This window comes from Hipposideros armiger, unplaced genomic scaffold, assembly GCF_001890085.2.
Source record: "Hipposideros armiger isolate ML-2016 unplaced genomic scaffold, ASM189008v1 scaffold_3, whole genome shotgun sequence".
Taxonomy (NCBI): domain Eukaryota; kingdom Metazoa; phylum Chordata; class Mammalia; order Chiroptera; family Hipposideridae; genus Hipposideros; species Hipposideros armiger.
This window is the reverse complement of record NW_017731353.1, coordinates 9426940-9452167: the sequence shown is the minus strand read 5'-3', so window position 1 is coordinate 9452167 and position 25228 is coordinate 9426940. Positions and strand designations below refer to the sequence as shown.

General features: G+C 58.4%; 2 protein-coding genes across 10 annotated transcripts in view; both read left to right on the top strand.

Annotated features, from left to right (window-relative positions):
• Positions 1 to 8071, top strand: part of PNPLA7 (patatin like domain 7, lysophospholipase) — an 87330-nt gene extending 79259 nt beyond the window's left edge. For all 4 annotated transcript variants that reach the window (XM_019641175.1, XM_019641168.1, XM_019641161.1 and 1 more), the window contains 11 exons: positions 268 to 386; positions 2532 to 2688; positions 4564 to 4680; positions 4796 to 4865; positions 5550 to 5666; positions 6029 to 6177; positions 6358 to 6510; positions 6716 to 6826; positions 7216 to 7300; positions 7467 to 7570; positions 7659 to 8071. In XM_019641175.1, coding sequence (XP_019496720.1) covers positions 268 to 386; positions 2532 to 2688; positions 4564 to 4680; positions 4796 to 4865; positions 5550 to 5666; positions 6029 to 6177; positions 6358 to 6510; positions 6716 to 6826; positions 7216 to 7300; positions 7467 to 7570; positions 7659 to 7781 — 1305 coding nt within the window. In that variant the 3' untranslated portion in view covers positions 7782 to 8071. The remainder of the gene's footprint in view (positions 1 to 267; positions 387 to 2531; positions 2689 to 4563; positions 4681 to 4795; positions 4866 to 5549; positions 5667 to 6028; positions 6178 to 6357; positions 6511 to 6715; positions 6827 to 7215; positions 7301 to 7466; positions 7571 to 7658) is intronic.
• Positions 8072 to 8738: 667 nt separating this feature from the next.
• Positions 8739 to 17862, top strand: NSMF (NMDA receptor synaptonuclear signaling and neuronal migration factor). Of its 6 annotated transcripts, none has more exons than XM_019641239.1 (16): positions 8739 to 9099; positions 9477 to 9538; positions 10109 to 10609; positions 11681 to 11756; positions 12556 to 12561; positions 12857 to 12925; positions 13816 to 13868; positions 14568 to 14657; positions 15261 to 15385; positions 15639 to 15722; positions 15821 to 15854; positions 15946 to 16016; positions 16105 to 16184; positions 16347 to 16449; positions 16724 to 16761; positions 16933 to 17023. In XM_019641239.1, exons 1-15 carry the CDS (start codon positions 9029 to 9031, stop codon positions 16733 to 16735), a joined length of 1437 nt encoding a protein of 478 aa, XP_019496784.1. In that variant the 5' UTR covers positions 8739 to 9028; the 3' UTR covers positions 16736 to 16761; positions 16933 to 17023. The 6 variants fall into 6 exon arrangements, with proteins under 6 accessions (XP_019496784.1, XP_019496765.1, XP_019496754.1 ...); XM_019641220.1 differs by having other exon boundaries at positions 8740 to 9099; positions 16686 to 16761; positions 16886 to 17032; XM_019641199.1 differs by having other exon boundaries at positions 8757 to 9099; positions 16686 to 16761; positions 16933 to 17862.
• The last annotated feature ends 7366 nt before the right edge of the window (positions 17863 to 25228 follow it).

The following is a 25228-nucleotide window of genomic DNA, read 5'->3' as shown; positions in this document are numbered from 1 at the left end:
GGGCTCTGCCAGGGCGGCTTACCTCTCCGTGTGGGTGAGCTGATTGTCGGCTCCTGCCCTGCACTCGCCCAGTGGCCCTTCTCAGGGCCTTCTCCCAGGAGAGCCTGGGCACCAGGGTGCTGACATGCTGACTGTGGGTATCAGACAGAGCCCTCCAGTGTCGTGGAGAGACCTTGGGGTGGGGAGTGTAGGAAACCCGCCTGGTCAGGAGAGGTTAAGACCCGTGGGAACTCAGCCCGGCCCTCCCCGGTCTGGCCCCTCTCTCAGGTGGAGATGTATGAACGGGTCTTCCAGAGGCCTCCAGACCGGCACTCGGACTTCTCCCGCCTGGCCCGGGTGCTGACCGGCAATGCCATCGCCCTGGTGCTTGGGGGAGGAGGCGCAAGGTGAGTCCCCGCCCCCGTCCTGTGGCGGCTCTCTGCAGGCGCTGCTGGCCAAGTGAGGTGCCCAGGGCCACCTGGCATGTATGTGCTGCTTCTCCAGCCTCCTGGGCACCCTGTGTCCTGAGTCCTGGCCCTCTGACAGTGATGGGCACCTTTTCCCAGTGCCCCAGAGAAGCTGCCCAAGGACATCACTTTCAAAGTGAGCTGGGAAAGGGAGGGGGCGGAAGGACAGAAGCCCTTAGCAGTCACTGGGGAGGGAGGCACTCTGCCAAGACGTCTCCTGCATCTAGAGTCAGACCCATGCTTGCGTCCATTTTTCTCCTTGGCCAAGTAGAGTGAGAGGTACAGTCCAGCTGCCAGGTCAGGGAGGACTCAAACCCTCTTCTTTAGAAAGGATCCGAAAGATAATGCAGGTGAACCCCATAACTGCTCATCCAACTGAACTCACTCCCCTTGCTTCCCCAAACTGGACACCCAAGGCTTCAAGTCCTGGCCTGAGACCCCTACAGACAGGAGAGCGGGTGGACACTGATGTTAGTAACGGATACTCTCCCGCCACTTCCTTCCCTTCTTGCCGGGAGTTATCAATTGAATTAGTCCTTTGAGAGCACCGACTTTCAGCTTTGTTGATCTTCTCTGTTGTCTGTCTGTTTTCTGGATCATTAACTTCTGCTCTTACCTTTGTTGCTTCCTTAATTTTACTTTTTGTTTTCAGGCTGGTTTGAGGTTTTTTGTGTTTGGGGTTTTCGACATTGTAGGAGTGCTTAGAGCATATAGTGCTTCTTGAACCTGATTCTTGATGTCGATCATGAGTTCTAAAAAATTCTAAACCATTATCTCTTCAGATACTGCTTCTGTCCTGGCTCCAGTGACATGTGACTCACATCTCTGCACCACCATTTTGTCTAGGCTATTTTACACATTTTAAAAAGATATTTACATCTTCCATCCTGTTGATGCTGAGTCAATAAACATTTTCTTCTAAACTATCTTTATTTCACTGTTTCTCTCTTCAGCTGTGTCTAAACTGCTATTAAACCCATTTATTAAGTTCATCATTTTTCACTTCTAAAGTTTTCATTCAGTTCAGTTTTATAGTTTCCTGTTCTATGCCAAAGATACAAATTTTTTATTTGTGTTAAGTATGTATACCATAACATTTATCATTTTAACCACATTTAGGTGCCAGCTCAGTGGCACTAGGCACAGTCACATTGTTGTGCGGCCACCACCTCCATCATCTCCAGGACTTTCTCATCTCCCCAAACTGACCCTCTGTCCCCATGAAACACTCACTCCCACCCCTTCCCTCAACCGCAGCCCCCACCAGCTACTTCCTGTTTCTCTGAATCTGACTCCTCTGGGGACCTCCTGTGAGGGGGGGTCCAGAGGATCCATCCTTCTGTGACGGGCCCATTTCACTGAGCACAGTGTCCCCAGGGTCCATCCACGTGGTAGCGGGTGTCAGGACCTCCTTCCTTTTCAGGGCTGAGTAACGCTGCACTGTGTGGACACACTGCACTTTTTTTACTCATTCATGTGTCGAGAGGCTCCCAGGCTGTTCCATCTTTTGGCTCCTTGGCTTTTTAAGCAGTAATTTCATAGCCCGTCAGTATCCTTGTTGTCTGCTTCCTCTGGGTCCATGTCTAGCGCCTGTTTCCTCTCCTGGCTGTGGTCATGGGGGTCTTCTCTCATGACTGCTCATTTCTGCTGGAGTGGGGAATGTCACATATGAGAAATGATAACAGTCGTCTGAGGCTCAGAGTGATCACCTAGTCAGACTCTGGCTTTCGTGTCCCTGTGGGGGCCTGTCTGTGTCCTGCTCACCCTGACCCTTGGTGTGTTCACCACAGTCCCCCTCCAGTGGGCCTAGACTCCTGGCCCCTATCCCTCCTGAGTCCATTCAAGCCCTGTTTAGCTGCACAGCCTCTTAGACACTGGTGGGTAGAAGGGGCTGAATGCTGGCTTGCATCTCAGGACACCAGAGAGGCTCTAAATACTGTCCGAAGTCACTCTTCCAGTTGGAGTCTTTGCCCCATTTTCTGTGCCTTAGGCACGAGTCGGGCATTGAGTGGGTGGGACGGGCCGTCATGGGTGCTGGTCCCCGAGGTGGCACTACTGCCCACTCTGTGCTCTTGGTTGGCACAGAGGCTGTGCCCAGGTCGGCGTTATCCGGGCCCTGATGGAGTACGGCATCCCCGTGGACATGGTCGGAGGGACGTCCATCGGGGCCTTCATCGGCGCCCTGTACTCTGAGGAGCGGAACTACAGCCAGATTCGGATCCGTGCCAAGCAGTGGGCTGAGGTACGGGGCTCCCCATCTCTGGAGCTTAGGGCCAGTCCCCGTGGGGCTGTGTGGGTTGGGGGGCTTAGGGACCATGGCTTGTGGGGTCGAGGGGGAGCACCAAGGGTGTGGTCATAGCAGTATTGGGAGGTTGGCTCTGGTTGGTGACCGAGGACAACATGCAGAGGTCAATCAATGCCCTTGAAAGAAAAGTTTAATGTTACCCACACAATTTTCCTGGAACCACCAGGCCACAGGGGAGCACCAGCCCCCGTCAGGAGGCAGAGAGGGGTGAGGAGGAGCTCCAGGCACTTACTGGGGTTTCTGCAGGAAAGGCAGGGTAAACAGCTTAAGATCAGCTCCTTTAAATAATTCTGGCGGGCTCGGGGTCTGGGGTCTGTACCCAGTCTGTCTGGTCCCCGGCCCTGGGATGAGTTGGTGTGCGAGTTTGATAAAGGGGGCAGGGCTCTGCATGGGTTGGTTTGCATGGAAGACACGTCCAGGGCGAGCTACTGGCCTCTAAGAGTTGGCTAGCCCGGTCTCTCCCGGGTCTGTAAAGCCCTCAAAAGCCTGAGCATCAGGAATACAGAAAAGTAGCACCGTCAACACCCTCCCCGTCTTGTGATGCGTGAACGCCGGCGGACAAACCCTGGACCTCAGGACCGCGGCGTAGGAGGGATGCTCACCTTCCCTCAGGGCTCTGCTTGTTTTCATAGAACAGACGGGTCAAAAGTGTTTGCGTTCTCCTTTTAAAAAGAGAAGGAAGTCAGTTGTCCTCTGCAGCAGAAGCTCTGGGGACTCTGTTCCAGTCACCTCTTTCCCCGGAATGAGCCACCCTGCTGCCCTCAGAGGGGCCAGGGGTTTAGCCTCACTGTCACTAAGGACTGGCTCTGACAGCAGCGGCCACAGGGGATGGTGGGCTTCAGCCTCAGCGAGGGTCCCTTCCCCACCCCTGCCAGCCTGGTGCAGGTGTGGGAACGGCCGGGGAGTCCTGAGTGTACGCCGGGACAGGATGGCACCTTCCCAGGCCCGAGGGGATGGCGTGGCCGTGGCGGCTGCCAGGTTTGGCTCTGTCGGCCCTTCTGGTGCTGGGCAGGGCCCTTCCCAGGCTGTCCTCCAGCTCTGCCTGTCTGCAAGGGAGGGCCATGCTGACTGCAGAGGACCCTGGGGATGTCCTTCGTGTCCTGGATCCCTGTCCTCCAGGAGCACGTGTTCTCCCCGCTCGACGGGTCTTCACACTTCTTGGAGTGAGACATGGGGGCGGGCGACTCATCCTAGCCAGGGCCACCCCATGTCCACAGGCAGAGAGGACCCTTGCTGTCCACCCCTGAGCCCTAAGGAGCTGGGCAGTCTTGACCCGGCATTGCTGGGGTGAGGCCAGCGCTGCGTCCTCCTCCTCGTGGCCCTGATGGGCCCCCTCCTCGCTGAGCGGCAGCCTGGGGCCAGCAGAGAGCACGGGCTCGGGGAGTGAGAGCCCTCGCAGGCCTGCTGCGTCCCGGGACCCAGATGGAGCACCTACCGTGTGGTGTGTGAGGCCCTCCCCTCCCGGGGGTCCTCAGGGCCCGGGCGGGGGCGCTGCGGGCTGCTCTGCACCTTATCATGGCTGTGCCTGGCACTGTCCCCATGGAGCAGGTGGCAAGGGCTGGGCTTCCAGGCCTGCCGAGGGTCAGTGGGCATCTGCATGGGGCCTGCAGGCACGCTGCTCACGCCACAGCATTCACTGCCCCCAAATGCTTCCTGGACACCCATGTCCTGTTTGCGGGAAGGACACACATGTGCCCGGGTCTCTGCTCCCTTCTCCAGACTTGGACTCCTGCTGGACCCCTAGGACTCCTGGCGGGGGGAGCGGCACGCGCCCTGCTCCTGCTCACGGGGCCTCACTGTGCTTCCCCTCAGGACATGACGTCCATGCTGAGGGCCGTGCTGGACCTGACCTACCCTATCACCTCCATGTTCTCGGGGGCAGGCTTCAACAGCAGCGTGTACAGTGTCTTCAAGGACCGGCAGATCGAGGTGCTGCCCTGGGGAGCCCCAGCCAGGCCAGTGTCAGCACACTCAGCACCCCCCAGCCCAAAGGGTGGGGTGCCAGCAGCCAGGGAGCATGTCCTGAGCCCCGTCCTTCCCCCAGGACCTGTGGATCCCCTACTTCACCATCACCACGGACATCTCAGCCTCCACCATGCGGGTCCACACAGATGGTGAGCACCTCCGCCGGGTGTAGGGCTCCCCTCTCCGTGGCCCCCACTCAGGGCAGAGCAGCCCAGGGGAGGTGCCTTGAAGGAGGAATTCTAGGCAGGGGCAGAGGGGGGCCTGGTGGCTCAGTGAGCCTGGGGCGTGGGGGCGCTGTCCCAGGATCACCTAAGGGAGGGGAAGGCTCGGGGAAACCTGAACACAGAGATGAGCCTGCCACAGGGTGTTGGGGAATCGCCAGGAGCCCAGAGATGCCCCCAGAAGGCCAAACAAGACACAGGGAGAGGTGGAGACGAGTGTGGGCTGAGGGGGAGAGGAGTGAAGGGCATACACAGGTTATGGGCGTCTGTCTGTTAAAACTGGCAGTGGTGAGATGACGCGGAGAAAGCCATCTGTGGGTGGCAGCGTGTTCTCGTGCCGGGAGAAAGGCGGGGCTGGAAGAGGCTCTGGCACACCGACTGGAGCCAGCATGGGGGACGTAAGAAACCCCAGCACAAGCCTGGCCTCCTTTGGACCTCGGGTCCCTTCCTGGGGAGGACGATGTCCTGGTGTGCCAGGCCCACGCCCTCCCCAGAGGTGGGACGTGCAGGCTTCAGGAGCCCAGGGTCCGGGGCAGGAACACTGGGCAGGGAGGGCTCCTGTTGGGCCCTTGGCTTGTCTGGTGACTCCCCACCGCCCCTTGCCCCTCGCAGGCTCCCTGTGGCGGTATGTGCGTGCCAGCATGTCCCTGTCGGGCTATATGCCTCCCCTCTGCGACCCCAAAGACGGACACCTGCTGATGGACGGGGGCTATATCAACAACCTCCCAGGTACCGCGCCTCTGTTCCTGCGGGCACACGTTTTCCTGAGTGTACCGAGGGAAAGGACAGCTGCCTGAAGCACGTGCACGCACGCACGCGGGCACTGTGAGGCCCAGCATATGGCTATGTGTCAGCTCAGCGGCGCTCAGAACAAGGGCCAGCTGCAGATGTCCTATCTGTGCCACAGTCGGAGCTGACAGCCCGCAGGCGTTGGGTTTGCTGCGGCCCCTCCCTTGTGCACACCTGTCACCTGTTGGACAGTTCTGTGCACCAGGCTGCCCCCGCAGGGCCTGTCCCGCAGGCTCTGCCCCGCCCCACCTGGAGCTCTGCCTACCTGTCCTGGGTAGTTACCAGGGCTGCCTCTTCCCCAGCGGATGTGGCCAGGTCGATGGGGGCCAAGGTGGTGATCGCCATTGACGTGGGCAGCCGGGACGAGACGGACCTCACCAACTACGGCGACGCGCTGTCAGGGTGGTGGCTGCTCTGGAAACGCTGGAACCCTCTGGCCACAAAAGTCAAGGTGGGGCAGCCTTGTGTCCCTGGGGTGGGCGGTATGGGGCTGCCCCGGCGCCTCCTGTGGGCAGGGGATGCGGTCGTGCCTTGCAGGCTCTGGGTCCAGCACCACTCGCGCCTTCCGGGGGCTGGCGCTAGGGCAGGGACAGGCCTAGCAGAGCCCTGCCCCCTGGGGGCGCTGTGGCAGGTGTTGAACATGGCGGAGATCCAGACGCGCCTGGCCTATGTGTGCTGCGTGCGGCAGCTGGAGTCAGTGCGGAACAGTGACTACTGCGAGTACCTGCGCCCGCCCATCGACAGCTATGGCACCCTGGACTTTGGCAAGTTCACCGAGATCTCTGTGAGTGCGTGGGGCCTGGCCAGCGTGCCCGTGTCTGCCGCCTCTTCCCAGCCTCCCTGACCTCACTTCTGGGAGCACGGGGAGGAGGCCTGCACGAGGTCCTGGGGTCTGTGTAGCAGGTGGGGCCTGGCACCCAGTCCTGGGGTCACCGGGTCCCCAGGTTGGGGCCTGGCACCGAGTCCCGGGGTCCTCACTGTGTGTGCAGGAAGTGGGGTACCAGCACGGACGGACAGTATTTGACATCTGGGGTCGAAGTGGTGTGCTGGAGAAGATGCTGCAGGACCGACAGGGGACGAGCAAGATGAAGGCATGCGATGTGAGTGCCCGGCTGGGCTGGCAGCCCTCCTTCCCTGTGACCTGTGCTCCCACCGTGATAGGTACAGGGCTCCCTGCAGCCCGCAGCACCTCAGATCACCTCCTCAACTGCTCATGCTGCAGCGCCCCCCACGGGCAGGAGACAGTCACGGCAGTGACCCTGGTCGCTGGCCCCTAGCCTCTGCCGCGCCAGCTCCCTGCCCTTGTGGTGCTCATGGTGGGAGAGGATGGTGGTCTGGGTGGGGGTCTTCCATGCCCTGGCCCTATCCTGGGGCTGGGGATCCTCAGCAAGCGAGGGTCACGGGGCGAGGCTGGTGGCCCAGCGGGGCAGCCAGGGGCCGTGGGGAGTGGTGGCCTTGGCCAGATACGCCCCCCACCTCGGCCCTCCAGGTGCTTACCTGCCCCAACGCCTCCTTCACGGACCTTGCCGAGATTGTGTCACGCATCGAGCCTCCCCAGGTGGCCGTGGTGGATGGTGAGTTGAACGCTCAGGAGGTGCGCCCGTACAGCTGAGGGTGGCGGTGGCAGCGTCTCTTCCTGACCTTTCCCACGCTCGACAAGCTGCCCTGGGCCTGGCTGGCTGTGCCGTGGGGACCCGCTGCCTGTGGGAGGGGACAAACATGGCCCTCCCCTCTGCTCAGACGAGTCCGACTACCTGAGTGAGTACGAGGAGGCGCTGCCAGACGGCCCCCCAGACGCCTACGCTGACTTCCAGAGCGCCCCGGCCGGCTTGGGCTCCGACTCGGTGAGCTGCCTGGACCCACCCTGCTGCCCCTCAGACCAGGGTCCCCTCTCTGGCTTGTCCCTACCGTGACGGTGCCGTTTATTTCCAGGAGGATGAGCCCGCACTTCACCACAGGCGCCCCAGTCTGGCTTCCCTGGAACCGGCCCAGGATCCTTGTGTCCCTGGCTCTCTGGCCAGGATGGGCAGAGGTCACTGCCCTGATGCTCCCTGAAGCCAGCACCTCCTGTGGGCCTGTCCCCAAGGCTGCAGCTCCTGAGGGCAGGAGGCCTGACTGGGGGGTCTTGTGCCTCTGCACTGGCAGCTCCTGGTGGAGCACTTGGTTCTTGCAGCGCACGCGCGCGCGCGCGCGCGCACACACACACACACACACACACACACACACACACCCCACACCCCCCACCACACCCCCGGGGCGTGACTGCCCCTGTGAGCCCCAAAGCCCTGAGATGTTGGAGCCCCAGTGCTCCTGTTTAGCGTGGCAATAAAGTAGATCTGATTATGTGGGACGCGTCGACCCTGTGCTGAGGTCCCCCTGGCCGAGAGCCACCCCAAGAAGTTCCTGTCTGGAGCTGAGGAGCAGCCGTCCCCCTCACTGGCCACTGTAAGGGCCACATCCCTGCGGCCGGGTGGGCGTGCCATTGCCTGCCCTCCTGGGAGGTCACCATGTGGGTACCCCAGGGTCCCAGGCAATCCTCTGGGTCTGAGACCCCTGGGAAACAACCCCAGGCCAGGCAGGGAGGGCACCCAGGGTCTGGGATGGAGCTGGGGCCCCTCAAACCAAGGATTAGCCTCTACAGATCTTTCAGGCGTTGTCCACACTCAGTACACACAAGACACTCCTAAGATGTGGGACGCCCACACCTTATTTCTCAGGTCATTAAATAGCCCCCGGGGGTCCTTTTGTATAAAAGGAGAGAGAACTGCCAGCCCTGTGACTTTGGGACCCACGATCCCTGCAAGACTCAGCACAGGGGATGTGTGTCTGCGAGGGGCAGGGAGACCCCTGATCTTGCAGACAGGTGTCTGCCAGCCTCAGTTTCCCTGCTCCAGAGTTAGCAGCGACGGAGCCAAGAGGCTAGTTAGTCCGGGCCGCTGCCGCCTGGCCCCTCCCTGGCCCTGATGTCACTGTGGGCGGAGCCGCACCCAGGCCGTGACGTCACGGTGGACGGCCCGACCCAACCTGGACTCAGGGTTGACGTCACGGGGCGGTCCCGCGAGCCCCGCCCCTGACCTGACGTAACGGCAGGCAGCCCCGCCCCGGCCTTGACGCCACGGTGGGCGGAGCGTCGCCCCCGGTCCAAGGCCGCGGCTCCCGGTGCGGCGGCACGCGCGGAGGGCCCGGCGCGGCCATGCGTGTCCCGGGCCCGTGTCTGAGCCCCGGCGCGGAGCGGCTTCCCCGGCGGAGGCGGCGGGCGCGGGGCGCGCTCTGAGGCCGGGGGATGCGCCGCCGCCTCGACCATGGGCGCTGCCGCCTCCCGGAGGAGGGCGCTGAGGAGCGAGGCCATGTCCTCGGTGGCGGCCAAAGTGAGGTGAGTGCGGCCGGCCGGGCGCCCTGCGCCGCCTCCCTCCCCCGCTGCCACCCCTGCCTCCCTGCGGCTCCCCTCCCCGAGACTGCGGGGGCCAGCTGCCCGACATCACGAGCGCCCCATACACACACACACACAGGCGACAGGTGCTGGACCGAGAACTGCAGGTCTGGCCACGGCGCCCTGGGACCCAAGGGTCCCCAGGACTGTCCCCTGCCAGCCCTGAGCTCTCTGCGTGGGGTGGGAGCGCCGCCCTGGGTGACCCCACCCCTCCCTCACGGGTGCCTAGGACCTTGGCGGGGTGGGGACCCCAGGCTCCGGCTTTGGGAGAGGCCACGGCGGGCCTGTGCGCACTGACAGCCCCGCTGTTCACCCTTCAGAGCAGCCCGAGCTTTCGGCGAGTACCTGTCCCAGAGTCACCCTGAGAACCGGAACGGTGCAGGTAGCGGCGCGGGAAGCAGTGCCAGGATGGGGCCCATCTACAGCCCTCCACCCTCGGGCCTGCTGTGCCCCGCTCCGGCCAGGCCCTGCCCGTGGGCCTTGGGGGCTGGGCTGGCTTCCTCCTGGCCCCTGCCCTGACTGGCCCGCAGCCCCAGGAGGAGCTCGGAGTCACTCATCACCATGGCACCCACCCGCCTGGGCCGTTGGCATAGCAACAGGCCTCCTGGCACCCCCAGGGTTGGCACCACTGTCTCTGGGGGCCAGCTGGTGGGGGGGAGGGGAGAAGTTGGCACTGGGCACACAAGTGCGGTGGCAGGCTAGGAGGTGGCCTGCTGTTCCTGCCCCCCCATTACCCACAGGTAGCAAGCACATCCTGTTGCCCCCACGCACGCACCAGGGGCTTGGGGCCCAGAGAGGAGGGAGCGGGGAGCCTCTAGGAGGAGCGCCTCTTCTGAAGACGGCAGGGTCTAGTTTGGTCACGGGCTGGGGCTCCCTGCCCCTCAGAGCACCCCGGACCGGACCGGGAAGGCAGGGCCTGCGGCTGCAGCCTCACCTGGTACCTTTTCCCCAGACCACCTGCTGGCTGATGCCTACTCTGGCCACGACGGGTCCCCCGAGATGCAGCCAGCCCCCCAGAATAAGCGCCGCCTGTCTCTCGTCTCCAACGGCCGCTACGAGGGCAGCCTCTCGGAGGAGGCTGTCATTGGGAAGCCGGCTGGAGAGGGCCCCCAGCCCCGTGTGTACACCATCTCCGGGGAGCCGGCCCTGCTGCCCAGCCCAGAGGCCGAGGCCATCGAGCTGGCAGTGGTGAAGGGGCGGCGGCAGCCAGAGCGGCACCCCCACCACCACAGCCAGACCCTGCGTGCCAGCCCGGATGGCAGCCATGAGGACGTCAGCAGGCCCTGCCAGAGCTGGGTGGGTAGCCGTCAGGGCTCCAAGGAGTGTCCGGGTTGTGCCCAACTGGCCCCCGGCCCCTCCCCCCGGGCCTTCAGGATGGACCAGCCCCCTCTGCCCGAGGCCACCGGTCGCCGCAAGAAGCTGGAACGGATGTACAGCGTGGACCGTGTGTCTGGTGAGGAGCTTGTCGAGGGTACAGGCAGGCTGGACAAAGTGCTGGTACCAGGGTCTGCCAGCAGCCATGGTGATGCCCAGACAGCTGGAGGGCGCCCAGGGCACGGCGTGCCACCACGCCCCATGCCTCATGGTTGGCCCTGCCAGCACCAAGTCAATCAGAGTGCTTCCCTCAGGAGGGAGCCCTAGAGGCTCTTGAGGGTTAAGCAGGCAGAAAACAGTTCCATTGGGATAACGGGCTGCCTCTGGGGAGTCCTGGGGAGCAGTCCCTGCCCCAGGGCACACCAAGCAGGGCTCCCACCTACCCCAAGAGGCACACAGCTGTTAGGGGCCTGGCCAGCCAGCGGGCCTCTCCCCAGGATTGTCCAGCTGTGTGGGTGGCCGCGGAGCCCCAGAGACCTGCTGTGTCTGGAGAGGCCTCCCTGGGGCACTCAGGCAGCCCCATGTCTCCTGGTTCTGAGGTCACCTCTCAAAGACCAGCGTTCTAACTAGCTGAGCAGCCATGTCCCCCCAGGACTCCTCCTGGTTCCCAAGTCCGCCACCTGCCTGGGCACTGGGCATTATCTGGGGTGCAGGCACCTCACGCTCCACTGATGGACACAGGCGAGGGGTCGGGGCAGGGGTTCTGCCGAGCAGGTCCAGCCAACTCCATATGACCCTCCTGGGAGGGGACAGCAGTCACCACAATAGTCTCCACCTCAGCCTCCTGGAAGGGCCTGTGGAAGGGGGTCAGGCTGCAGAGAAGGCCTGAATCCCCAGGATGGGCTGCAGCCATTGTCCCCGCCCTGCCCCTCCTGCCCAAAGAGAGACAAAGTGAATCCTGTCCCTGGGAACCTTGAAGACAGGCTGTGCTTTCAAAGGAATGTTCCTCAACTGAAGACAACCAAAGGGAGCGCTAAGCAAGCACAAGCACCCCGCAGTGCTGAGCTGCCCCAGCTGGGCAGCTGAGTGGGCACATGCTGCCTCGCGGCCCTGTGCTGGCCGCAGCAGAAGCACCCCTCCCCCACCAGCTGGGGGTAAAGGCTTCAGGAACCCCCAAGCCATCCTAGTCACTGCTCCTTGTCTCTTTCAGATGACACCCCCATCCGCACATGGTTCCCCAAGGAAAACCTCTTCAGCTTCCAGACAGCAACCACAACTATGCAAGCGTGAGTTGTTTGCCCACCTGGCAGGGCCCCGGGCCACACCCTCTCACCTCTGCGCCCACCTGGGTGGCCGTTTCTGAGCAGCCCCACGTGCCCACAAGTGGCATCAGTCTGAAGGGAGGCAGGGCTGGCGGCTCTTCTGAACCCACTGCCCTACCCCCACCCTCTCAGCCCTCCACCATCACCCAGTTTCTCAGTCCTGCCTGTCCTGTCCTGTCCTGTCCTTGGTACCCAGCCTGGGGCTGCAGCTGATACAGTCACCAGTGGGCGTGGTCCTCCTGGGCCTGTGTCCCCCAGTCCTGCTATCACACATGCCCCCAACAGTGGGCTACTTGTGTTCCATGAACGCCACAAGTGATGACAACTTAGGGGCTCTGGGAGTCTGCCCTTCACCTGTGACACACACGTGGGGTCCCTTCCAGGAAGGCATCCTTTGCTGCGGTGTCCCCCACACCAAAAAAGCTCCCCCCTCACAGCTACCCCAGGGGGCCCACCACTGCCCTGGGGCTGGTTGGGGACCTCCATCTCTACTGCTGGTCCCAGGGCTGGCAGGGCACAGTCAGGCCTTTGCTGGCCTGACCAGGTCACAGCGCCTGGTGGCATGGGCCACAGTGACTGCAGTGTCCACCGCCCTTTCAGAGGCTGGCTCACAGTGTAGCCAGCACCTTGCTGGTGCCTGGGGTATGTGTGAGGGACCCCGAGTCAAGGACACAGAGGGCACTGACCACAGGGAGCCGGGGCTGAGGGGTGGAGGCTCACTGTGTCTTCTCTCTCATGCTGCCCCTTCCGGCTGTGACTCCAGCATCTCGTAAGTACTCTGTGGGACCTCAAGCCAAGGGCACGTGGTTGTCCCTCAGGGACCCTCCCGCCCCCAAATAGATTTGGGCAGGCCAGGGACGTGGGCCTTGACTGAGGGGGTGCTGTGTCCTGCGTGCATCGAAGTCACAGTGGGCCTGCGGGGAGCCGGGTGAGGCAGGCCAGGACCGCTCTGCCTGGCCCGGCGCCCTGGACGCCCCACCGGTCCCTGTGCTTGCGTCTCTGTCCCCTGTCTCTGTCACTCTGCCTGTGGCCAAGGGCAGTGCTGACTCCCTGCGGTTTCCCAGGGTGTTCAGGGGCTACGCGGAGAGGAAGCGCCGGAAACGGGAGAATGATTCCGCGTCTGTAATCCAGAGGTAGGGCCTGCCAGCCACTCGCCACCACAGTCCATCTCTTGTCTGTGCTGGTCTGGCCTGGGTCTGCCCGGCCCCGGCAGACCAGAAGGGGTAAGGGCGGTGGCGACCACTGGCCTGGCCCTGCTCTGGGGACGCAGCAGGCAGGAGAGGTCATGCGGCCTGGACCCCCAGGCCTGTGTTTTGGAGGCACATTGACAGTTGAATTGCAGCCAGCTGGCCCACCTGTATCTCTCTCTGGCCCTTGAAGCTCAGAGCTGTGGGTTCAGTGGCAGGGCTTACCCTCCCCCATCACCGACTGCCTCAGGGAGTGTCCAGGAAGCTTGTCTGTCCATCTTGGACATTGGGCCTTGTCAGGGCACAAAGTCTGGGGACAAAGAAGACCTGCCTCCGAGGTGGCCCCGAGACCCAGTGGGGGAGGGAGCATCTGCAGGCCCCAAACCTACCTGGAGGTGGTGCAGATGGTGGCAGTGCCCAGCCGGGCCCAGAAGCAAGAGCCTTTGAGCACTTGGGGAAGGAGGCTGGCGGGGCTCAGTTAGCCTGGGCCCAAGGATGGAAAGGAAAGGTGGAGGTGGGGTGCCTGAAGGCACAGGGTCACCAAGGGAGCCGTCTTGGGAGGGAGAGTGGGGCGGCAAGAGAAGGCTTGATCGTTGTGCCTTTGTCCTGGCAGCCAAGTGGAGCCCTGGAAGGGGCTCAGCGGGAGAGGGGCTGGATGGGACTTGCCTCTGGGTGGGCGAGTGGAAGAGTTTAGGGGCACCAGGAGGGCATACCTCACTGAAAGGGAAGAAGGCAGAGCCTCGGGCTACGTCAGGGGCAGTGGCGGGGTCGTGGGGGACGGGCCGCCGCTCATCGACTCTTGCAGCCCTCACCAGCCCCCATGCTTCCTCCCCCAGGAACTTCCGCAAACACCTGCGCATGGTCGGCAGCCGGCGGGTGAAGGCCCAGAGTAAGGGGGCGGGGCGGGCGGGCTGCTCTTGGCCGGCTGGGCTTTGTGGCTGCTCGCTGCGCAGGGAAGACCCCGAAGGCCCCGCCCCGGCCCCCAACTGCAGCCCCGCTGGCGACTTCTGCGACCCTAGCCCCATCGCAAGACACAGACTGACCCCAGCCCCGCCCTGACGCCCAGCCTCACCCCAGCACCCAGTCCCCAGCCCTACCGCCCAGCCCCGCCCTGGCACCGCCATGCGGCCCATAGCCTCCTGTTCCCACTGGCGACCTTAGGCCCCGCCCCCAGCCCTGCCCAAGCATCCCTAGACCTAGCCCCGCCCCGACTACATCCCTAGCCCTACCCCAGACTCCGCCCATAGCCCCCCGACACCCTCCCCATTCCCAGCCCCACCCATCCTGCATTGGCGTCCTCTAATTGCCCCAGCCAGAAACTCCCAGACTCTGCCTCTAGCATTCCAAAATCCTGCCCCGGAGCCCACCCTACCATCGGTGTAGTCTACGTCTAGTCACCTTACCTCAGGTACTGCCCCTCCCCGGCCCCGCCCCGCCGACCCATGGCCACGCCCACACCCAGGCCCCACCTCCGCTCCGGCCCCGCCCAAGCGTCACCTGCACCTAGGCCCCGCCCCTCTCAGGCTCCACCTCCAGGCCGGGGCCCGCCCCTGCCCGCTAATGCGGGTATTACTCTCACTCACTGCAGCGTTCGCAGAGCGTCGCGAGCGGAGCTTCAGCCGGTCCTGGAGCGACCCCACCCCCATGAAAGCCGACACTTCCCACGACTCCCGAGACAGTAGGTGCCCTGCGAAGGCCAGTCTACCTTTCCCAAAGGCTCCCCTAGTCCCCCAGCCCCCCCACCCCACCCCGCGGGGCAGGCCCCCTGCCAGACCAGCTAAGCTTATGCGCTTCTGCTCTCTGAGCCTTAGTTTACCTGCCTGGGTAAACTTGGGCACCCTGGCACCTCAGACCTTGTGGGCAGGGTTAACTAACAAACAGCTGTGGCGGTGCTGGGCCACGGTGACTGTAGGGCTCTGCTCGCTGCCGTGGCCTGTATGTTGCCCCCTCTCCAGGAGACCTGAGGAGCAGGGGGCTGCAACGGTCAGCGGGTCTTTGGTCCAGGGCACCAGGCTCGCCTGGCTGGGGCTGACATGTGCACCCTGGCTCCCACCGGCCTTGCACCGGGGTCCACTGGCGTTCCCAGTCAGGCAGCTTCTGACTTTCTGACTTGGTGGGCTAGTGGTGATCTGGCTCCACTCCCTCACGCACCCTGGGTTTCCTTGCTGGCCTCCAGGACGTGGCTTGCCAGCTATGTCCACCATCCATCTCTGGGGGCCTTGGCCGGGACAGGAGGTGCAGCTGATGGTCTGCAGCCCTGATGACCCACCCTGCCCCTCAGGTAGTGACCTGCAGAGCTCGCACTGCACCTTGGGCGAGGCTTTCGAGGACCTGGACTGGGAGACCGAGAAGGACCTGGAGGCTGTAGCCTGTGACACTGAGGGCTTCGTGCCGCCCAAGGTCATGGTGAGGCCTGGCCACCCCAGTGCTTCTCCAGCCAGGGAGGGGGGTCCTTTTTCCTCCAGGAGCCCAACTATCGCTGCCTGGGAATGAGACAGCCACTGTGGGCTGCCTGGGGTGAGGGTGTGCCTCACGGGCCTCCACTGTGGGCTGCGCGGGGGGGGGGGGGGGGATGTTGACCTCACAGGGGCTTCCACTGCCCTGTGGCTCCTCCAAGGTGGCTGGGCTGTCCCTGAGCAGCTCCCGATGTTGTCCCCAGCTCATCTCCTCAAAGGTGCCCAAAGCTGAGTACATCCCCACCATCATCCGCAGGGACGACCCCTCCATCATCCCCATCCTCTACGTGAGTGCCTGCCCAGTCCCCCTCCTTGTCCCCCAGTGCCGGGTGGGGGTGCTGCCTGAGAGGGGCTCTGATTCAGGTGTGGCCTGTGTCTGTCCCAGGACCATGAGCACGCGACCTTTGAGGACATCCTAGGTATGTGTCCTCCTTTCCCACCATCTCCTGGGGTGGGGCTGGGGGTGCGCATGCAGGCTGGGGGGCAGCGCTCACACCCCTCCCCCACCAGAGGAGATAGAGAAGAAGCTAAACATTTATCACAAGGGAGCCAAGATCTGGAAGATGCTGATCTTCTGCCAGGTAGGGCTAAGCGCCTTCCCACCTGGGGGTGGGTGGGCCCAGGAGTCACCTGCGTGGGCGTGCGCATGCCCACCACATTCTCTTACAGGGCGGCCCAGGACACTTGTACCTACTCAAGAACAAGGTGGCCACCTTCGCCAAAGTGGAGAAGGAAGAAGACATGATCCAGTGAGTGGGCAGGGCCGGCCATGGGGCTGGAGGTGGCGTCTGTTGCCCACCACCTCCCCACTCCCCTCCCCATGGTGTTCCTGTTTCCGGCACTGTGCCACCCCTCCGCACACCTGGTGGCCTGGTTTAGAGGCCACCTGTGACTCGCCCTTCCCCCAACAGCTTCTGGAAACGGTTGAGCCGTTTGATGAGCAAAGTGAACCCAGAGCCAAATGTCATCCACATCATGGGCTGCTACATTCTGGGGAACCCCAATGGGGAGAAGGTACAGTGACCCCCCCAAACCCTACCCCAGGCTTCTGCAGACCCCAGATCAATGAAAACAGTTGACAGAACCGCTCATTTCGCCTCAGATTACCTTTTCCTCCTCCTTTGATCCCCCAGAGAAACTCCTGTGCCTGAGCCCAGATAGTTGTGGGGCAATCCTACCCCCTCCCCCACGATAACCCCCAACCCCTCCCTCCCTTCCTCTTAACTCTTGGCCCCGCCCCCTCCTTTCAGCTGTTCCAGAACCTCAGGACCCTCATGACTCCTTACAGGGTCACCTTTGAGTCGCCCCTGGAGCTTTCGGCCCAAGGTGAGTTTGTCAGACTGGTTCCCAGCTCTCAGGGTGAGGTCCAGGAGGCAGCTGATTGACTTGTCACCCCCGCACTAAGCCCAAATCCGACCCACCTGCCCTTCTCCCTGTGGCCCCGCCCCAGCTCTGCCCCGGCCACGCCCCTCCAAGAGCCACGCCCCTCCTCCCCAGGGAAGCAGATGATCGAGACCTACTTCGACTTCCGCATGTACCGCCTGTGGAAGAGCCGCCAGCACTCGAAGCTGCTGGACTTCGAGGACGTTCTGTGAGGGCAGGGCCACCGCCTGGCCGCGTCCTCGGCGACGGGGGCTGGGCCGCCGCGGGCCGCCGACCGCGCGGGCCCTCGTCGTCACGGCCTCTTCAGGGCAGCCTCACCCGCTCAGGTTCGCGTCGGGTCTGGCCCCCAGCCCGGCGGGGGGCGCGTCGCCCTCGGGCCCGGACGCCTCGCGAGCGCCGGCTGCGCGGCTCCCCCCCGCGGTCGTAGACATAAGTGCAATTTCTACAGCCTCCTTGTGAACTAGTGCAGTGCTCGTGTCCGGTCCGCGTAGGTGACCCGCCCGGCCGGCCGCCCCGCGAATCCATCACCAGCACGGGCGGCCTGGCCCGGGCCCTGGTCGGCGTGCTTGCGCCCCGCGCCCCGCTTGTCCTGAGCTCGGCCGCGGCCGCGGCGGGGCTGCCGCGGGAGGGCGACGCCCCCTGTCGGGTGCCGGGCGCGCCGCTCCGCCCTCCCGCGCCCGCCGCTCCTTGCTGCTGTGCGGTTGCGCTTGTGCAGCCTCGCCTGGAGGCCTCCCCCGGCTCCGGGGCGGGGGGCTCGGCGGGCCGCGGGCTGGGCACCCCCCGCCCTGCAGTGCAGGCCTGCGCCTCTCTCCGGGCCCCAGAGACGGGCAGCTGCTGGACTGTGGGCGCTCGGCCTTGCTTGGGCTCAGTGGGGCGGGCTCTCTTGTATATAGTTGGGGCTCGGGGGCAGGCCCCCCTTCGCAGAGCCTGGGTCTTAGGGCACCTGGCTGTGCCCTCTGCTGAGTGAGGGCGCGGGCACGTGCCGGGGTCTGAACAATGTACGATATCCCGTAGAGTGACCATTAAACCTGACCTTCCGCTGCGGGTCTCCTCTCTCGGCGCCGTCGGTCACCGCCCTGGGCCCAGACGCTTCTGGGCGCGCTGCTCCGAGGACTGTGCGCTGGCGGCTGCCTGCATGCCCTGGCCGGCACCGAGGGTGCTGGGGCTGCTAGCCCTCCCCTGCCACGGGCACACTCCTCCAGAGGGTCCTGGAAGTGCGGGATGGAGAAGAGCTGGTCCCCGGGGACGCTGCCCGGGAGCGGGATGTGGTCCTGGGAGAGGGCCGAGCAGGGTTGGTGGAGACGGCCTTCCCTTGCCATCTCTGCTCCCACCCACCCCCCGACACTGATAGGACCACCCACACCCGCACGTTATTCTCTGCATGTGGTCAGCAGTGTGACCACAGCAGGATGCCAGGAAGTGACCACAGGACCAGCTGGCCTCCCTTAGCTTTAGTCATTCCCAGATATGCCCACTGCTGCCCCTTCCGCAGTGGCCAAGCTGCTGCTGGGCACAGCCAGGCCTGGCCACCCCGGTAGCTCCTGGCCCAGTGGCCTGGGGAGTGAGCAGCTGGTGGCATGTCCAAGGCCACCAAGGGCTGGGGATGTGGGCGAAGGCCGGGAGGGTGACCCGGGACCTGGGGCAAGCGGCCCTTCCTGGGGTAGGTGTGCCTGCTTGGGAGGCACAGCCCTGCATCTCCAGCTGTCCCCAGGCACCCAGATGGGGGAGCAGAGACTTTGGTGCAAACTTGAATAGATAAACGTTGAGGGATTCACATGAAACACCACATGCCTGCGTTAAGTCACCTGTGGCAATGTCACATGTGACTCAGTAGTCCTCTGTGCCCTCTCAGTTCCTGAGACTGGACGAATCTCCCCCACTTCTCAGGCCTGGACTCTGTGATGCTGCCAGAATTTCTGTGGATAAAAGCCCCTGCAGGCCCTTGTAGACAGAACACTCTCCAACATGGCCCACCCACCTGCACACTCCGTGTGCTCAGAAGACACATTTACCGTGTCACCTGCAATCCTGACCCCAGGACCAGCCACAAGTTCTGTAATCTGCCCCTGCCCCTCACCTGGCCTCTAATGGGGACCCTACACTCTAGGGTCTGGGCCTGCTTCAGTAAGTGTGTCCGCCCCACACAATCCTTAGGGTTAGTACAGGTGGGTAAGGGCTGGGAGGGTCTGCCAGCAGGAGGCGCTAGGTCTTCACGTCTGATTCACAAGCTTCCATTCCTTATACCCGTAACCACCAAGGAGAAGCATGATGGAGGAAAAGATGTCAAACCCAGGAGGTGCCTAGGAACAAACTAAGTACAAACATGGAAAAACATTTTGGGAAAAGTACAAAACCAGTAAGGCAATGGCAGACATAGAAGTGGGCTGGGTGAGGGCAGCATAGGGGGCGAGCCAAGGCCACCTCAGGTCACTGAATGGTCAGCCTGCCCACCAACCCTAAATTGAGATACATAAACAGAGGCAGCAGCCAGAGATAGTTGGGGAAGAAACATTTGCAACGCATGTGAGAGAGAGGGTTAAGGACATTAATATATAAAGAGTTTTTATGTACTGATAAAAAGACAAAAGCCAATAGAGGGAAAATGAGCAAAGATCTGAAGAGAATTCACAGAGGAAGAAATCAAATGGCCAATAAATTCAGGGTCTTAACTCCATTAGGAATTGAGTAAAAGACAACAAAAGAAATGAAGTGTTACTTCTTGCCTGTTGGTTTGGCAAAACTTTTAAAGGGTATTGGTGCCTATGCTGGTGAACATGGGAAAAGGTAATGTGAATTGCTATAGTTTTTTGGGAAATAATCTGGCAATAACTTTTAAATATGATGAGTCATGATGAAATAGAAAATCTGGACAGATTACTAGGAGATTGAGTCAGTAATAAAAAAATAAAATCGTAAAAAAAAAAAAGTCAAGGACCAGATGGCTTTACTGGTGTATTCTACCAAAAATCAAAGAAGAATTAATACCAATCTTTTTTAAACTCTTACCAAAAAATACGAGGTGGAGCTCTTCTAAGCACATTTCATGAGCCCACCATTACCCTGATACCAAACCAGACAAGGATACCACGCACAAAAATTAAAAGCCAACATCCCTGATGAACATAGATGCAGATATCCTCAACAAAATATTAGCAAACTGAATTCAACAGTAAATTAAAAGGATCATATGAGGTCTGACAATTAAGTTCGTGAACTTGTTGCAACAATGTTGCTAACCTTTTTTGATATCAGAGGGATTATTATGAATTTGTACCAACTGGACAGTTAACCAAGTTTACTACTTGGAAGTGCAGAGAAGGCTGCGTGAAAAAGTTAGATGACCTGAACTTTTCACCAATTCATGGCTCTTGCATCACGACAATGCACCAGCTCACACGGCACTGTCTGTGAGGGAGTTTTTAGCCAGTAAACAAATAACAATATTCGAACACCCTCCCTAGTCACCTGATCTGGCCCCCAATGACTTCTTTCTTTACCCAAAGATAAAGGAAATATTGAAAGGAAGACATTTTAATGACATTCAGGACGTTAAGGGTAATATGACCACAGCTCTGATGGCCGTTCCAGAAAAAGGGTTCCAAAATTCCTTTGAAGGGTGGACTAGGTGCTGACATCAGTACATAGCTTCCCAAGGGGAGCACTTCAAAGGTGACCGAAATGACATTCAGCAATGAGGTATGTAGCACTTTTTTTAGGGTTAGTTTGCAAATTTAATTGTCATACCTCGTATACTGTGATCAAGTGATATTTATTCCAGAGATGCAAGGGTGGTTCAACATCTGCAAATCAGTCCATGTGACATGCTACATAAACCATATGATCATCTCAGTAGATGCAGAGAAAGCATTTGACAAAATCCAATATCCATCTATGATAAAAATGCTCAACAAAGTAGGTATAGAAGGAACATACCACAACATAATAACAGCCATACATGACAAGTCCACATCTAACATTATACTCAATAGGGACAAGCTGAAAGCGTTTCCTCTAAGATCAGGATCAAGACAAGGATGTTCACTCTTGCCACTTTTATTCAATATAGTATTAGAAGTCCTAGCCAGAGCAATTAGGTAAAAAAAAGAAAAGTCTTCCAAATTGGAAAGGAAGAAGTAAAACTCACTACTTGCAGATGACATTTTTATATCTATATATATCCCTAAAGACTCCATCAAAAACTGTTAGAAATAATAAATTCAGTAAAGTTGTAGCAAACAAAGTCTATACACAAGGGCCGGCCGAGTGGCGCGTTGGTTAAGAGCTGGCTTGGTACACCAGCTCTGTGCAGCAGGGCCCTGGTTCGGATCCCACATGACAGCCAGTGACGCTGCACCCTCTCAACAGCTCAACCTGGAGCTGGGCTGCTGAGAGTTGCCAGCGACGGCGTAGGCTGCAGCCCCTGCTGCAGTGGGCTGCCATAAGCTACCGTGTGTAGCCGGCAGCCAGTGTGAGCGGCTGGCAGCCAGTTTGAGCTGCCAAGAGCCGCCGTGAGCAGCCATCCAGAGGCTGGCGACCGATCTGCCTCATCCGGGAAGAGCACAATGATAATACCAACATGGGCCAGTGAAGCAACATCCTCCACAACTAGACTGAAGAACAAAAGGACAGCAACTTGTCTGTTCCCCTTCCCCCGATTCCCCAGCGCTGTTCCCATCCCCCAATTCCCCAATAAAATCTTAAAAAAAAAAATCTATACACAAAAGTCTGCATTTCTTTACATTAGGAGTGAACTATCAGAAAGAAATTAAGAAAACAATCTCATTTACAATTTCATCAAAAAATAAAATACCTAGGAGGCCGGCCGAGCGGCACATTGGTTAAGAGCTGGCTTGGGACGCCAGAAGGCCCCGGTTCGGATCCCACATATGAGGGCCAGTGACACTGCCCTCTACAGCTAAGATGCTGAACAACAGCTCAACCTGGAGCTGGGCTGCCATCAGTTGGCGGCAATGGCGTAGGCTGCAGCCCCTGTGGCAGTGGGTTGCCATGGGCTACTGTGTGTAGCCAGCAGCCAGTGTGAGCGGCCAGCAGCCGCAGTGAGTGGCCGTCCAGAAGCCGGCAACTGATCTGCCTCACCCGGGAAGAGCACAATGACGGTGCCAACTTGGGCCAGTGAAGCAACGTCCTCCACAACTAGACTGAAGAACAAAAGGATAGCAACTTGTCTGTTCCCCTTCCCCCAATTCCCCAATAAAAAAATCTTTAAAAAACCCAAAAAACCTAAGAATAAATTTATTCAAGGAGGTGGAAAACCTGTATATTGAAAACTATGACATTAATGAAAAATAAGTTGTAGAAGACACAAACAAAGGTATTCTGTGCTCATGGATTGGAATAATTAATATTGTTTAATGTCCATACTACCCAAAGCAATCTACAGATTTGATTCAATCCCTGTCAAATTTCCAATGGCATTTTTTACAGAAATAAAACAATCCTAAAATTTGTATGAAACCACAAAAGACCCCAAATAGCCAAAGCAATCTTGAGAAAGACTAACAAAGCTGCAGGCATCACAATCCGTTATTTTAAACTATATTACAAAGCTATAGTAATTAAAGCAATATGGCATTGGCATACAAACAGAGAAGTGGAGCAGAATAGAGAACCCAGAAATAAATTATTTATATATGACATAGGAGCAAATAATATGCAATTGGGAAAGGACAATCTCTTCAATAAATGATGTTGGGAAAATTGGACAACCACACGTAAAAGAATGAAACGATCATTATCTCACACCACACAAAAATATTAACTCAATATGGATTAAAGACTTGAACATAAGACCTCAACCCATACAACTAGTAGAAGAAATCAAAGGCAGTAAACTTCTCGACATTGGACTTGTCATGATTTCTTTAATCTGACACCCAAAGCAAAAACAACAGAAGCAAAAATAAATAAGTGGGACTACATCAAACCAAAAAGCTTCTGCACAGCAAAAAAAAAAACATCAACAAAATGAAAAGGCAACGTACCGATTGGAGACGATATTTGCACATCATATATCTGATAAGGGGCTAATATCCAAAATATATAAAGAATTCACACGGGGGCCAGCCTAGTGGCTCAGTTGGTTAAGAGCGCAAGCTCTGAGCAACAGGGTCACCGGTTCGATTCCCACCTGGGCCAGTGAGCTGCACCCAAACTGAGCTGCTGCTGAGCAGCCAACAGGTGGCAGGATGGCTCAGCTGGTGAGAGCATGTGCTCCTAACAACAAGGTTGCCAGTTAGACTCCCACATGGGCTACGCCCACCCACAACTAAGATTGAACACGGCTCCTTGAGCTGAGTGGCCGCGAGCTGCCAATAGGCGACCTGATGGCGACTGGACTTGGAGCTGAGCTAGCTGCGCCCTCCATAAATAAGACTGAAGGACAACGACTTGGCTGTTCCCCTTCCCCAATTCCCCAATAAAGTCCTTAAAAGAAAAAAAAAAGAATTCATACAACTCAATAGCAAAGCAAAACAAAACAAAAAATCCAATTAATATATGGGCAGAAGAGAATGTCAGAATTTATGATCCTTTAATCTCCACGGGAGTCAGGAGGGCCTGCAGGAAGGACTCTGTAACAGCCCCTCCCATTGGTTTCCTCTTCCTCTCTATAAAGTTCTTCCTCCATTTTTTCATCCCTTTGGCTGCCCACACAAGACTGCAATCCTTTTTCCTAAGTAAATCCTTTTGGGTGACAGAATACCTAGTTGACTTTTGTTTACGACTGATGTCCTAAATAGACATTTTTCCGAAGACATACAGTTGGCCAACAGGTACATGGAAAGATGCTCAACATCACTAATCATCATGGAAATGCAGATTGAAACCACGAGACACCACCTCACACCTGTTAAAATGGCCATAACCAAAAAGACAAGAAATAAGTGCTGGCGAGGATGTGGAGGAAAGGGAACCCTGGTGCCCTGTTGGAAGGAATGTATATTTGTGCAGCCACTATGGAAAACAGTATGGAGGTTCCTCAAGAATTAAAAGAACTACCATATGATCAAGCAAGCCCACTTCTGCGTATTTATTTGAAGAAAAAAACCCACTAATTAAAAAAGATATATGCATCCTCATGTTCATTGAAGCATTATTTACAATAGCCAAGATATAGAAACAATCTTAACTGTCCATAGAGAGATGGATAAAGACAATGTGTACATTTATACAATGGAATATTAATCAGCCAAAAAAAGAATGAAATCTTGCCATCTGCAACAACATGAATAAACCTTAAGGACATATGCTAAGACAAATACTGTGTGATCTGTTACATGTGGAATCAAAAAAGAAAGAAAGAAAACCAAGCTCATAAATACAGAAAACAGACTGATGGGCTTTTCAAGTAATGACCATCTGTATGCATGGCCAATGAACCCTGACCTAAGCCCTGAGTCTTATACAGTCATGCATCGCTTAGTGACGGGGATACATCCTGAGAAATGTGTTGTTAGGTGATTTCGTCATTTTGCGAACGCTGACGGGCCATGGTGAGCCCAAAAACATGAGATTAAATCAAGCACACACACAAAAATGATACAATCAAGAGATTTGTTAAACATGAGACATGTGAGGCTGCTGCCGGCATAGCTCAGCTACTGTTTTACAGTGAACTCTTTTCTTTCTTTTCTTTTTTAAAGATTTTATTGGGGAATTCGGGAAGGGAAACAGTTTTGGGGAATTGAGGGAGGGGAACAGCCAAGTTGTTGTCCTTCAGTCTTAGCTGTGGGGGCACAGCTATCTCAGCTCCAAGTCCACTCTCCATCCGGCTGCCCATCTGCAGCTCGCGGCCACTTAGCTCAAGGTGCCATGTTTAGTCTTAGTTGCAGGTGGGCGTAGCCACCATCCCATGTGGGAGTCTAACTAGAAACCTTGTTAGGAGCACGTGCTCTCACCAGCTGAGTCATCCTGCCACCTGTTGGCAGCTCAGCTCCAGCTCAGCTCCAGCTCAGCTCACTGGCCCATGTGGGAATCGAACCAGCAACCCTATTGCTTAGACTCTCACACTCTTAACCATCTGAGCTCCTCGGCCAGCCCTGAACTTTTTTTTAAAGTAGCAAGAGTCCGCTCTAAAGGAAGGACCAGAAGTGCAGTGTAGTGGACACATGAACTGGTCGTTTATCATCATCACCATCAAGTACTGTGCACTGTGCGTAACTGTATGCTGCTCTTTTACACCACAAGTAGCTCAGGTTTGTCTGGTCAAAAAACAGGTAAAAGGAGCCCCGTTAACGTGGAGCGGGAGCTGCCACCCAGAGGAGCCGCCTGGCACGTCTCACAACCTCAGACCTTGTAGATATGAAAACAAGACCAAACCACCTTCGGATGAGGCCTAAGCAAGCTTGTGCCCCAAAGGAACTGTTGGCAGAGAAACAAGAAAGCAGATATT

Coding starts and splice junctions, on each gene's coding strand:
- NSMF (XM_019641199.1), top strand. CDS start 9,029: ATGGGCGCTGCCGCCTCCCGGAGGAGGGCGCTGAGGAGCGAGGCCATG. Junction 9,539..10,108: donor TGAGAACCGGAACGGTGCAG/GTAGCGGCGCGG, acceptor CCTTTTCCCCAG/ACCACCTGCTGGCTGATGCC. Junction 13,869..14,567: donor CCGGCGGGTGAAGGCCCAGA/GTAAGGGGGCGG, acceptor CACTCACTGCAG/CGTTCGCAGAGCGTCGCGAG.